The sequence below is a fragment of the Bos indicus genome, chromosome 23, assembly GCF_029378745.1.
Source record: "Bos indicus isolate NIAB-ARS_2022 breed Sahiwal x Tharparkar chromosome 23, NIAB-ARS_B.indTharparkar_mat_pri_1.0, whole genome shotgun sequence".
NCBI lineage: Eukaryota > Metazoa > Chordata > Mammalia > Artiodactyla > Bovidae > Bos > Bos indicus.
In genome coordinates, this window is record NC_091782.1 from 9,296,667 (window position 1) to 9,310,068 (window position 13,402).

General features: G+C 61.2%; 1 protein-coding gene across 1 annotated transcript in view; it reads left to right on the plus strand.

Annotated features, from left to right (window-relative positions):
- ITPR3 (inositol 1,4,5-trisphosphate receptor type 3) overlaps positions 1–13,402 on the plus strand; it is a 68,174-nt gene that overhangs the window by 46,159 nt on the left and 8,613 nt on the right. Inside the window, exons 25-46 of the mRNA XM_070777840.1 lie at positions 616–781; positions 2,109–2,273; positions 2,346–2,420; positions 2,810–2,935; positions 4,000–4,122; positions 4,202–4,402; positions 5,330–5,581; positions 5,788–5,913; positions 6,024–6,149; positions 7,416–7,536; positions 8,044–8,234; positions 8,810–8,958; positions 9,097–9,205; positions 9,489–9,579; positions 9,685–9,854; positions 10,922–11,096; positions 11,232–11,416; positions 11,738–11,938; positions 12,084–12,194; positions 12,625–12,720; positions 12,840–12,941; positions 13,019–13,105. Of these exons, the coding sequence (XP_070633941.1) occupies positions 616–781; positions 2,109–2,273; positions 2,346–2,420; positions 2,810–2,935; positions 4,000–4,122; positions 4,202–4,402; positions 5,330–5,581; positions 5,788–5,913; positions 6,024–6,149; positions 7,416–7,536; positions 8,044–8,234; positions 8,810–8,958; positions 9,097–9,205; positions 9,489–9,579; positions 9,685–9,854; positions 10,922–11,096; positions 11,232–11,416; positions 11,738–11,938; positions 12,084–12,194; positions 12,625–12,720; positions 12,840–12,941; positions 13,019–13,105 (3,148 nt within the window). The remainder of the gene's footprint in view (positions 1–615; positions 782–2,108; positions 2,274–2,345; positions 2,421–2,809; positions 2,936–3,999; positions 4,123–4,201; positions 4,403–5,329; positions 5,582–5,787; positions 5,914–6,023; positions 6,150–7,415; positions 7,537–8,043; positions 8,235–8,809; positions 8,959–9,096; positions 9,206–9,488; positions 9,580–9,684; positions 9,855–10,921; positions 11,097–11,231; positions 11,417–11,737; positions 11,939–12,083; positions 12,195–12,624; positions 12,721–12,839; positions 12,942–13,018; positions 13,106–13,402) is intronic.

A 13,402-nucleotide genomic window follows, 5' to 3' on the forward strand; every position in this document is an offset into this window, starting at 1 on the left:
TAGCATTTTAAAATTCAGAATGTAACACGCATAGGATTGTTATTGCAAAGGAAATCAGTGGCATTGGGATGCAGTTATCAAAATATTGGAGAAAACAAGTTTGAAGTGACAGTTATATACGTGCTTCTTTATTAACACATGAAATAACAATCCGCATCGGAGGTGTAATTAGTACCATTCCTTTGAAGTCCTGATGAATGTAAATGATATTTTGCAATTTCTGTAACAACTCTGAAGTGATGGGAAAGCATCTGTGATTTTTTTTTATTGGTGACAAAGTCACAGGTATTGCTCATTTTTCTCACCAAATGAAACACTACATTTTGGTGAGAGGTTGGTGAAAAGAAAGATCAGCTTTCCCCTCGCCTCTGTTTGTGGCCTGAGTCTCTTTTCATGAATCCCCTGTGGGGGGTCTGTGGGTCCCCTGTGAGGAGTCCTGGCCTTAGCTGCGTCCCCGCGGGGCATCGTGTGGCCCTCAGGGGACACGGGGATCCCAAAGGTGCTCACACTGGTGGCTCTTTGCAAAGTCAGCAGGGGGACATGGTGCCCTGGCTGTCTGGCGGGTGGCAGGGAGCCTGCGTATCCCCTGACCGTCACACCCTCCCCTCCCCTCAGGAAGACCAGCAGCATGCTGGAGGTGGATGACGAGGGTGGCCGCATGCTGCTGCGCGTGCTTATCCACCTCACCATGCACGACTACGCCCCGCTGGTCTCAGGGGCCCTGCAGCTGCTCTTCAAGCACTTCAGCCAGCGCCAGGAGGTCATGCACACCTTCAAGCAGGTGCACCCCCCTCCCCCGATGGAGCACCCAGCCTTCAGGAGGTGCTCCCCCTTCCCTGATGGAGCACCCAGCCCTCGGGGAGGTGCTCCCCCCCACCCCGATGGAGCACCCAGCCCTCGGGGAGGTGCTCCCCCCTCCCCCGATGGAGCCCCCAGCCCTCGGGGAGGTACTCCCCCCTCCCCCGATGGAGCACCCAGCCCTCGGGGAGGTGCTCCCCCCTCCCCCGATGGAGCACCCAGCCCTCGGGGAGGTTCTCCCCCCTTCCCCAATGAGCACCCAGCCCTCGGGGAGGTTCTCCCCCCTTCCCCAATGAGCACCCAGCCCTCGGGGAGGTGCTCCCCCCCACCCTGATGGAGCACCCAGCCCTCAGGGAGGTACTCCCCTCTTCCCCAGTGGAGCACCCAGCCCTTGGGGAGGAAGGCCTGAGAGGTCTTCCTGGGGGCCAGAGGGTCACCTGGTCCTGGCCACACACTGAGCGCTGGGTGGGGGGAAACAAGGATGGGGCAGCTTGAGATGCATCCCTGGGGTTTGGCCTTGCTGAGCCCCTTGCAGGTGACACCACCTTGAGTCTTGGCAACTTTGATCTCCTCTCAGCCTGACTCCAGGCCTTATGTCATGTCTTATGAGGCAAACGGCATATTATAGATTGCGAACTCTACCATGGGCACCTTTGCTATTTCGCATCACGCCTGGCACAAAGTCATCTCTTACCAAGGGGACTGGCTTTGTCGCTGTGATGTCACGCAGTCTTGACAGCTCCCGGTGAGAGGGCACTGGTGTTTAACAGGTGCGCTAGGCACCAGGTGCTGAGCACTGGGCTTGCATTCGTGGAATTCTCCAAGCAGCCTGACAGCGGGGTTTCGACTCTCATTCCTGCTTTACAGATGCGGGCAATTGAGGCCCGGGGGAGCTTTCCTCCCTTACCCACTGACCCAGAGCAAGTGAGGTGGTGACGGAGTCAGGGTTCAGGTCCCAGCACTCGGTGATGTCAGTATGCTTTGCTCTGCCCTGTTCTGTTCTGTGTGAACAGGTGACAGGCCACAGCAGCATGTGACATGAGCCAGTGAGTAACTGAAGCCAGGTGATGAGATAGCTCATGACCAGGGATGCAGGGAAGTCTGTGGCCAATCAGGGAAAGCTTCCTGGAGGCGGTGGACTTAGAGCAGAGCCATAAACACCAAGTCGGATCTGGCTCGGTGGAGAGGAGCAGGGGTGGAGAGGAGAGGCCAGGAGCAGAGGCCTGGACAGGGCAGGTGCTGGGCGTCTCTACGAGGCCGTGGACTTGGGGGTGCCCATCTCACCAGGCACGCTCGCGGTCGACCTTCAGGTGCAGCTGCTGATCTCAGCCCAGGACGTGGAGAACTACAAGGTGATCAAGTCCGAGCTGGACCGACTGCGGACCATGGTGGAGAAGTCGGAGCTGTGGGTGGACAAGAAGGGCGCCAGCAAGGGCGAGGAGGGGGAGGCCGGCCCTGCTAAAGACAAGAAGGAGGTGCGTGGGGTGTGGGGCAGGGCAGGGCCCTGGGGGCCGGGCCTGGCTGACCCCGCTCCCCCGTTCCCCCAGCGGCCCACAGATGAGGAGGGCTTTCTGCATCCGCCTGGGGAGAAGAGCAGCGAGAACTACCAGATCGTCAAGGGCGTGAGTGGCCGGGTCCTGGGGGTGGGTCTGCGGGCCCCCTGCCCCGGAGGCCCCATGCCGCCTCTCCCGCCTCAACTCCAGCTGGCTTGCAGGAAATCCTCCAGCATTCCCCGAGTGTTAAACACAGCCCTGCCAAGGTCCAGATGGAAGTATTTTAAAGCTGAAGGAGTTTAGTGAAATTCCACTTCACAGACAAGTTGTTCTGTTGACTTTTGCGAGTGGAATCAGCTTTTTGTGCTCACGGCCTTGTCGCGACGATCGGGTTCTGTGGCTGCGGCCCCCTTCCCTCTTCCTGGCCCCGTGGGAGCCGCGGCTCTGCTGTGGTTGGCCCTGGGGAAGCCTGAGGAAGTGGGCAGGGGCTCTGAGTTCACCCTGCCCCCACCCCACAGATCCTGGAGCGGCTGAACAAGATGTGTGGTGTGGGGGAGCAGATGAGGAAGAAACAGCAGCGGCTACTCAAGAACATGGACGCCCACAAGGTCATGCTGGACCTGCTGCAGATCCCCTACGACAAGGTGAGCTCGACCTCTGACTCCCCAGGGCAGCTGCACCCTGAACCCGGACCCAACCCAAACCACACACTGAGCCTTGATGCCGACCTGACCTGCCTCACCCTGACCTTTTGCTTTGGCCTGCCCCACATACCGAGACCCTTGAACCCAGTCTTACTGTTCTTGACCTTTGACCTTCCACCCCTCATCCTGATCCACTTGGACCTTGAATTGACTCCAGCCTCACCCTGGTTCATGACCTTGACCCTAGCTTCTATTTCCCTCTCTGTGCTAATCCTCATACTCCAGCTTCATTTACAAACAATTTTTAAAAAAAATTTGGCTGTGCTGGGTCTTCATTGCTGCGTGGGCTTTTCTCTGGTTGCCATGAGTGGGGGCTACTCTCTAGCAGTGCTGCTCGGGCTTCTCGTTGCTTGGCTTCTCTAGTTGAGGAGCGCGGGCTCCAGGGTGCTCTGACTTCAGTAGCTGCAGCACTGGGTTTCAGTGGTTGCGGCTCCCGCGCGCTAGAGCACAGGCTCAGTAGTTGTGGAGCGCAGGCTTAGTTGCTCCTTGGCATGTGGTTATCTTCCTGATCAGGGATCCAACCCATGTCTCCTGCATGGGCAGGTCGATTCCTTACCACTGAGTCACCAGGGAAGCCCACCCTCGGCTTCATTTAACCTTTGACCTTAAGCTTCATTACCCTGACCTACGTTGACCCCAGCCTTTCCTTGACCCCCGACTTGAGTTTTCACCCTAGCCTTACCCTGGTTGTCCCCAAGCCCACCCTGGCCCCTGACTCCAAACATAGCTTCATCTCAACCATAGACCCCTTCCTATGACTCATCGTGATCTTGATCCGCCCCCAGGTTCACCCCAGGGCTCTGACACCCCCTCAGTGTTCACCTGACTTGACCCCTTAGCCTTGCTCCCCGACTCCATCCTCATCTCAGGCTCTGACCCTCAGTTCCTCCCACATCTCCGTCTCCTGACCCACCTTGGCCACCTTGGGGTCCCAGGGCTGAGCCCTGACCCACCCCCACACTGGGCCTGGCCTGGGCACCCTCTCCCCTGCTCTCCGCATGTAGGGCGATGCCAAGATGATGGAGATCCTGCGCTACACACACCAGTTCCTGCAGAAGTTCTGCGCGGGGAACCCCGGCAACCAGGCCCTGCTACACAAGCACCTGCACCTCTTCCTGACGCCAGGGGTGAGGGCACGGGGTCGGGCGGCGGGTTGGGGGCGAGCGCCAGACCCCCCTCTCTGACGGCCGCCCCGCCCGCCCGCAGCTGCTGGAGGCGGAGACCATGCAGCACATCTTCCTGAACAACTACCAGCTCTGCTCCGAGATCGGGGAGCCCGTCCTGCAGCACTTCGTGCACCTGCTGGCCACGCACGGGCGCCACGTGCAGTACCTGGACTTCCTGCACACCGTCATCAAGGCCGAGGGCAAGTACGTCAAGAAGTGCCAGGACATGATCATGACCGAGGTGAGGGCGCGCGGGGGCGCCGGGCTGCCGGGGGGACACGGGGACAGGACTGAGACGCTGGTGGAGCAGAACTCAGGCTGCGGCCGAACAGAGCTGGGCCTGTGGGAGCTCAGGTGCCTGGTAGAATTCAGATCCGAGGCCTGAGAGCGCAGACACTCGTTCTTCATGTGTTATGCATCGTTGTTGACTTACAAATCATGGCGCACCTGCTGCGTGCCAGACGCCGTGTACCCCTGGGGAGACCACTCCAGGACGAGCTCCGCGGGCAGGAGCCGCAGCAGGGCCGGGGCACAGCCTTTGTGCGTGTTGCCAGGGCCCCGGGGTCTGGCGCATAGTAGGTGCTCAGTAAAGAAGAATGTGGGGCTGAGCCTAAATCTGGAACAGACATGCTCTCTGCCCCGGAGCATCTTACAGCCTGGGGAGGGGCAGGGAGAGAAAGGAGCAAATGCCAGAGGGAGATGAGGAACTCAGTGAGCAGTGGGTCCGGGAGTGCCATGCGGGGTTCATTCCCAACTGCGATTGTTATATTAACTGTGAAGAGCAGAATTGCTGACATGAGAGGGACGCAGCTTCTGGAGGGTTTAAATTACAGCGGTGGAAGCACAGGAGAGGACAGCATGAGTTGGGCTTACGACAGGCTTCCTGGCGGAGGTGCCTCTGAGACGAGCCCAAGTGGGATTTCTTTCCTTAGGAGAGGAAGGAGGTCCTTCCTGGGTCTGGGGTTCGACGTCCCAGCTCATGGCAGAGGGTCTGTGATACCAGCCAAGGGCCAAGAAACCCCAGACACTCAGGCCGGGGAGGGTTTTCCTGCGTGTTGGGTGCAGGCCGGGCTCAGAGCCCTAGTCCTTCCCGGGGGAGGGCAGGTGAGGGCTGGGGCCCTGGGCCTGCTGGACCGAGGGGCCCGACATGCCCTCTTCCTGCCCACAGCTGACCAACGCAGGCGACGACGTGGTCGTGTTCTACAACGACAAGGCCTCGCTGGCCCACCTGCTGGACATGATGAAGGCTGCCCGTGACGGCGTGGAGGACCACAGCCCCCTCATGTACCACATCTCCCTGGTGGACCTGCTGGCTGCCTGTGCCGAGGGCAAGAATGTATACACCGAGATCAAGTGCACGTCCCTGCTGCCCCTGGAGGATGTGGTGTCTGTGGTGACACACGAGGACTGCATCACCGAGGTGGGGACGCAAGTGTGGGGGAGGCGGGCCGGGGCAGCCCCTCGGTCCTGCTCAGGGAGGGAAGGGACGGGGCTGGGAGGCGGGGAGGCGGAGGAGAGGCTGGCAGAGGAGCCGGGGGAGGTCGGGCGGAAGCACGAGAGGGAGAGCCTGGCCAGGGCTGGGGCTGGGTGCTACTGAGCCCTGACCTCCAAGTCCTGCCTGCGCAGGTGAAAATGGCCTATGTGAATTTCGTGAACCACTGCTACGTGGACACGGAGGTGGAGATGAAGGAGATCTACACCAGCAACCACATCTGGACCCTCTTTGAGAACTTCACCCTGGACATGGCTCGGGTGTGTGCCTGTGGGAGCGTGGGCCCGAGCTGGCCCCTGGAGGGGGACCCGGCCACCTCCATCATGGGGCGAGTGGAAAGGTCCCCAGGCATCGGTCTCTCCTACCCCAGGTTTGCAGCAAGCGTGAGAAGCGCCTGGCTGACCCCGCCCTGGAGAAGTACGTGCTGACCGTCGTGCTGGACACCATCAGTGCCTTCTTCAGCTCCCCGTTCTCTGAGAACAGCACCTCCCTGCAGGTGAGCGCCAGCTGCTGGCAGCTTCGGAGTGGGGAGAGCCAGAATGTGCGTAGTCACGTTTTCTTGTAGTGCGTGAAGATGTAGCAGCCGGGTATGCGCGTGCATTAGTTATCAATGCTGTGTAACAAATTACACCCAAACCACAAACATGCCTTATCTCGCAGTTTCTGTGGGTCGGTAATTACAGTGGGAACTGCCACAGATCAGGAATTCCTAGACTTGCTTGGGTCCTGGGGTGGCCAGGGACATCCGGCAGCCGTTATGCACCAAAGACAAGCTGTGATGCTTACCACAGTGGCTGGCGGAGCCAAAGCAGGGGAGTCGGCTGCGAAGAGTCTTCCAAGTTGGCCTTGCTCCTCTGCAGAAGGGCTCTAGGCTATGAACAGGTGTTGCACTTGGAGCTCTGAGAGTCACAGCCCCCCAGTCAATCCTCAGACTCGAGCCGGGTCACAGCCCCAGAGCCCCTTGAGGAAGGAGCCTGGTACCTAATTCATAAACACTGGAAGGACATGCAGGAAACCAGTCAGAGTGCTGCCTGTAGGTAGAGGGGCTGAGGGTGGAGCAGGAACAGTGTGTCTTAGAGTAGCAAGAAAGCGCTGGGTCCCACTCTCCCAGCCAGGATGGGCTTGACACATGGGTTTGGTCCCTCAGACCCCTCTGGGACTTAAGTGATATGTATCAATTTTCCTCGTCTCTTATCAGCTACAGGCCAGAGAATGGGGAGAGTGGGGTGAGAGGTTCACAGGTGGGGGCAAGACTCCCTGAAGTATTCCTTTTAAATTTTTATTTCATTATTTATTTTGGTTGTGCCATGTGACTTGAGCGATCTTAGTTCCCCAATCAGCGATCAAACCCTGGTCTTGAGCAGTGAAAGCAAGGAGTCCTAACCACTGGACTGCCAGGGAATTCCCGAAGTGTTCCTTTTTATAACCTTTTTGTTTAGAGCCATGTAAATATTTCCCCTTTCCACAGCATTTAATTTATTGGAAATTTTTTTAAAGGAAGAAAAGGGTCAGCAATAGTTATAAGCCCCAGGCCCGGACCGTGGGGAGTTCTCACAGGGCTGCCATGTACAGTTGGGCAGGTTGTGCACTGCTGAGAGGAAAGGGGGTGATTTTTTCCAACTGGCACAAAGGCCCATGGTAGCTATTGGTGGTCCTGTCCCTCTCCCCACACCCAGACTCTGTGGGCCTGGGCCCGGGATGTGGGGCTGCCCAGGGAAGAGGGCGGGCCAGGCTGTAGCATCAGGCACATTGCCTCTTGCAGACGCACCAGACGATCGTGGTACAGCTGCTGCAGTCCACCATGCGGCTGCTCGAGTGTCCGTGGCTGCAGCAGCAGCACAAGGGCTCCGTGGAGGCCTGCATCCGGACCCTCGCCATGGTGGGTGAGTGTCCGGGGCGCTGGGCAGCCCCCAGCACCACTCCCCTCCCCTGCCTCCGCCCCAGGGACGCCTGCCCTCCCAGTAAATACCTAATCCCCAAGTTCGTTTGTCAGCTGCTCCTGGGTGGTGCTCAGTAAGCCCTTCCTGGTGTCTGACTGGCATCTGGCAATCCAGAGAAGCTGTTTTCTGCTCTGAGTCAGTTCCCCAGAGGAGAGTGCTGGGGGATATCCCCAAGCACAGTTTTGTGGGCTTCCAAATGGTCTCAGGCAGGAGGGAGGCTGTAGGTTGTTAGAGAGGTGGGTAGAGTGGAGGGGAGGGGTCCGCGTGGAGCCAGGGTGGAAACAAAGAGGCAGGAACTCCCTCTTTTTATCCCCCAAAGGGAAGAGGGCACCTCAGTCCAAGTGGGGACCAGTGTGGGGGCCCCAGCATCCTCAGCCCTGCCCCCCTGAGCCTGGCCCTTTTGGCTGAGCCCCCGCCAGCCCTCCAGCGCCCCGACCCCTCTCCTCTCAGCCAAGGGCCGGGCCATCTCGCTGCCCATGGACTTGGATGCCCACATCAGCTCGCTGCTCAGCAGTGGTGCCAGCTGTGTGGCTGCCGCCCAGCGGAATGCCTCCAACTACAAGACGGCCACGCGGGCCTTCCCCCGTGTCATGCCCACTGCCAACCAGTGGGACTACAAGAACATCATCGAGAAGCTGCAGGTGGGCGGGCGCTGCGGCGGGGCTGCTTCTGGACGGGCCTGTGCTCGGGCTGCGTCCTGTGCTCCTCCCGTCCTTTCTGGACTGTCCACTCCCCTTTCTGGACTGTCCACTTCCCGGAGGGAGCTGGCTAGCTTGTCCCATCCTGGGGGCCACCCGGAGCAGGGGCTCCATTCCAGGGTTGGTGCTCACCAAGAGGGCTGGGACACCTCTTGCTTGAGATAGCACCTTCATGTTTCTGTCTCACCCTGTACATTCTTACTGGCTTCCAGACGGGGCGTGGTGGGTTACTGTCCTCCTGTGGCAGAAGACTGAGGCCCAGAGAGGGCGAGGGGCTTGCCCAGGTCCGCACAGAGCTAGAGGAGGGGCTGGGGGAAACGCCAGGGTGTGACGGGGGCTCCGAGCAACCAGGCGTCCCGCTCTGTGCCCGGCGGCTCTGTGGGCCCAGGGCCTTCAGATGAGGGCGGTCAGTCTGTGGGGCCCTTTGGTGCTGGGGAATGGTGGTCACGCCCTGGTTATCTCTTGGGCCTGGGCGGCCTGCAGCTCACCCAGCGGTGACCCCGCCTTGCCCACCGCAGGACATCATCACTGCCCTGGAGGAGCGGCTGAGGCCCCTGGTGCAGGCCGAGCTGTCCGTGCTGGTGGATGTCCTGCACTGGCCCGAGCTGCTCTTCCTGGAGGGCAGTGACGCCTACCAGCGCTGCGAGAGCGGGGGCTTCCTGTCCAAGTGAGTGCGATGCTGACCCAGGGCCCGGAGGCACAGGGGCACAGCGGCCCCGGGTGGGGAAGGCCTGGGGGGTTGGGGGCGGTGACCGCGCGGGTGGTAAGGGGCTGCCCCGAGCACGGCCCCCTCTGCTGCGGCCAGGCTGATCCAGCACACCAAGGACCTCATGGAGTCGGAGGAGAAGCTGTGCGTCAAGGTGCTAAGGACGCTGCAGCAGATGCTGCTGAAGAAGACCAAGTATGGGGACCGGGTGAGTGCCCGGGGGGCCGGGCGCCAGGCGGGCCTGGCCACGGGGGCTCAGGGCCAGGACCGCCGGGCTGGATGGTAAAGGGTGAGTGCCCGGGGGGCTGGGCGCCGGGCAGGCCTGGCCACGGGGGCTCAGGGCCAGGACCGCCGGGCTGGATGGTAAAGGGTGAGTGCCCGGGGGGCTGGGCGCCGGGCGGGCCTGGCCACGGGGGCTCAGGGCCAGGACTGCTAGGCTGGATGGTAAAGGGTGAGATGGGCTGCCATGGGCCTCGCTCCCTTCCCTGCAGGGCAACCAGCTGCGCAAGATGCTGCTACAAAACTACCTCCAGAACCGGAAGTCCAGCTCGAGGGGGGACCTCCCGGACCCCATGGGCACCGGTCAGTCCTGCTTCCCCCCAGCTAGGCCTCTGGGGAGCCAGTTCACCCCAGGCCCTTCCTTACCCTCCCTCCACGCTCCTCCCTAAGCGAGTTCCCCGCCTCTAGGCCTGGACCAAGACTGGTCAGCAATCGCAGCCACTCAGTGCCGGCTGGACAAGGAGGGGGCCACCAAGCTGGTGTGTGACCTCATCACCAGCACCAAGAATGAGAAGATCTTCCAGGAGAGCATCGGCCTGGCCATCCGCCTGCTGGACGGCGGCAACACCGAGATTCAGGTGTGCCACTCGCTGAGGCCCTGTGGGCGGGCATCCAGCCCCAGCGGGCAGTGCCAGTCCAACTACTCGGTGGCTCTGCCTCCCGTGTCTGCTCCGTGTCACGTGGCCCTTTTCCATCCTACACCCCTGCCCTGCTCCATCCCTGCCTGGGCCTGTTGCCCACATCTCTGCCCCAATTATGTCCACCGTTCTTGCCTCTCAGCCTCTGCTCAGGCCTCCTTCCCTGCCCTCCCACATGCTCCTTAGCCTTTGGTATCCAACTAAAAGCCTGCTTTCTCCAAAAGCCCTCTGTGATGGTCTTATCTCTGTTCACTTATTTGTTCATTCATTCTGATAAGTCTCTGTTGAGTGAGTGCCTTCTGTGTGCCTGGCAGTGTTCTCGGCTCTAGGACAAAAGAGCCAGAACCTATGTTCCCTTAGTACTTGTATCCTAGTGGGGACAGGAGTCCCTACCTGCAGTCCCCATGTGATGCTGAGAGCATGCTGGATGGCGATAATGCAGGAAGGGGCTTCGGGAGTGCCGGGCCAGGGGAGTCTTAGGAGGAGTCATCGGGAAGGCCCCTGGGAGGGGAACGTTGGAATGAGGACCTGGAAGTGAGCACGTGGAGAAGTGGGGCAGGGAGCAGGAGGCAGAGCAGGCTGCGGAAGCTATGAAGGGGAAGTGCTCCTGTGGCCAGAGGGGGTGGGGGAGGGGTGGTAGGCGCTGGGGTCAGGGGGGTGGCAGGTCATCACATGGCCTCGTGGCCCCCGTGGGCCTGGGCTTGCCTCTGGGGAGATGAGGTAGCTGCAGGGTTTTGAGCAGAGAAGGGACGTGACTTGGACTTCAGAATGACCCCTCTGGCTGCTGTGTGGGGAACTGATGGGGAGCCAGAGCAGGTGCCAGTGGGCAGGAAGCTCGTACAGGCCTCCCACATGGCGGTCGCTAGCCCTCCCCCTCTACCTTTTCTGGTCTCGACTGTCCCCACCCTGGCCTTAGGCACAGGGCACTGGGAGGTCTCTGTCTCCCCCGACTGCACCCAGGCCCAGTGCTGAGGCGCCCTGCCCCTCCATCTCCCCGTTCACCCCAGAAATCCTTCTACAACCTGATGACGAGCGACAAGAAGTCAGAGCGCTTCTTCAAGGTGCTGCACGACCGCATGAAGCGAGCCCAGCAGGAGACCAAGTCCACGGTGGCCGTCAACATGAGCGACCTGGGCAGCCAGCCGCGTGAGGACCGTGAGCAGGCAGACCCCACCTCCAAAGGTCAGGCTCAGGGGGCCCCAGGGATGTGGGCTGGGGCGGGAGACAAGGGCCAAGTTGTGAGCGTGGGAATGGAGGGTGAGGGTGAGGGTATGAGCGCTCCCAGCAGCCCCAGCCTCACCAGGCCTCACCCCGCAGGCCGCGTGGCCTCCTTCTCGATGCCCAGCTCCTCATCCCGCTATGCGTTGGGCCCCAGCCTGCGCCGGGGGCACGAGGTGGGCGAACGCGTGCAGAGCAACGAGATGGGCACGTCCGTGCTCATCATGCAGCCCATACTGCGCTTTCTGCAGCTGCTGTGTGAGAACCACAACCGGGACCTGCAGGTGTGGCCCCGCCCCGCCCCGCCACTCCCTGCCCCAGGCCCCGCCCTTCCCCGAGCCCCACCTCCCTGCGCCCCACTCCGCCCCCGCTCCGCCCCAGGTCCCTATCCCCTCCCCTCCCTGCGCCCTGCCCTTCCCTGTACCCTGCCCCTCCTCCCGAAACATGCCCATACTCTGCGCCTGGTGTCAGGCCTGGCTACCACGGCGTGTGGCTCCAAGGCCGGCGAGGCCCCCATCCCTGCCGCCGGCGTGATCGTGGTCCCCAGGCAGGCCTTCCCTCCGTGCTGCAGCGGCGCCATGCGCGTCCCTCTCCATGCTCTGCAGAACTTCCTGCGCTGCCAGAACAATAAGACAAACTACAACCTGGTGTGCGAGACGCTGCAGTTCCTGGACATCATGTGCGGCAGCACTACGGGCGGCCTGGGGCTGCTGGGGCTCTACATCAATGAGGACAACGTGGGCCTCGTCATCCAGACCCTGGAGACCCTCACCGAGTACTGTCAGGGTCCCTGCCACGAGAACCAGGTGAGCCATGGGAGCCGCGTGTGGTTGCGCGGACCTGGGGGAGGACGGAGCAGGCCGGGCAGGAGGCAGGCCCAAGCGCTTGGGGCTGCCACGGGTTCTGAAAGGCCTAGGGCCCCGTGTCATCCCCACCCCTGCCTCCCACCAGACCTGCATCGTGACGCACGAGTCCAACGGCATAGACATCATCACCGCGCTGATTCTCAATGACATCAGCCCCCTATGCAAGTACCGTATGGACCTGGTGCTGCAACTCAAGGTGGGGCCCGGGGCAGCCCATGTGAGCACGAGTAGGTGTGTGTGCTGGTGTGTGTGATGTTAGCTTTCTGTATGTGTGCCGTGTGGATATCATGTGTGTAAGCATGGGTGACGTGCAGGTGTGTGATGTATGCATGTTTATTGTGCACACGAGTGCACGTGTGAGCAGATGTGCTGGATGTACACTTGCTCTAGAAGCGGACATGCTCTGGGTTTATCCGAGGGCCTCCGTATCCATGTCTGCTGTATGGGCGTGGGTGTGCTTGCCACAGTGGGGGAAGGTGGACTGGATACACAGCACCCTTCTCAGCAAGCCCTGGGAGTCAGTGGGGTACAAGAAGGCCATGAGACTTGTGGGCAAAGAGACTGTTATAGAATAGTCAGTGAAGGGGTTGGGGGCCCTCAAACTGTGGCCTGTCTTCCCACCCCAGGACAATGCCTCCAAGCTGCTCCTGGCTCTGATGGAGAGCCGGCACGACAGTGAAAACGCCGAGCGCATCCTCATCAGCCTGCGGCCCCAGGAGCTGGTGAGGCTGGGCTGGCGGTCAGGTGGGGCGGTGGCCCAGGTGGGTGCTGGGCTGGCTGTCAGGGCCCAGCCCTCCCTGCGCCCCAAGAAGAGGGCACTCAGCAGGCTCTGCCCCGCCAGGTGGACGTCATCAAGAAGGCCTACCTGCAGGAAGAGGAGCGTGAGAACTCAGACGTGAGCCCCCGTGAAGTGGGGCACAACATCTACATCCTGGCGCTGCAGGTACCAGCCCCACCCCACGACCCCTGGCAGCTGGACCCACCCCTCGACCACTCCCCATGACTCTGCTGCTCTCCCAGCTCTCCAGGCACAACAAGCAGCTGCAGCACCTCCTGAAGCCTGTGAAGCGCATCCAGGAGGAGGAGGCCGAGGGCATCTCTTCCATGGTGGGGGCCCAGAGGACAGGGCTGGGCGGGGGCGTGGCTAATGCTGAGCCTGGCGGGACTTATATTTAGGGGTGGGGTTAGGCGGGAGATTGGATGGGATAGTATCCCATCCAATGGTGAGGCTAGGAATTGAGGGCGGGGCTATGACGTAGGGGCAGGGCTGAGGGCAGAGCCAGACCTCAGAACCTGGCTAGAATCTGGGATGGGGGCTGGGCGGGGTGGGGGAGGTCCTGGCTGAGAACTGGGAGCAGCCCTGGTGATCCCGACGTAACCGGAACAGCGGAGTGGGGACAAGGC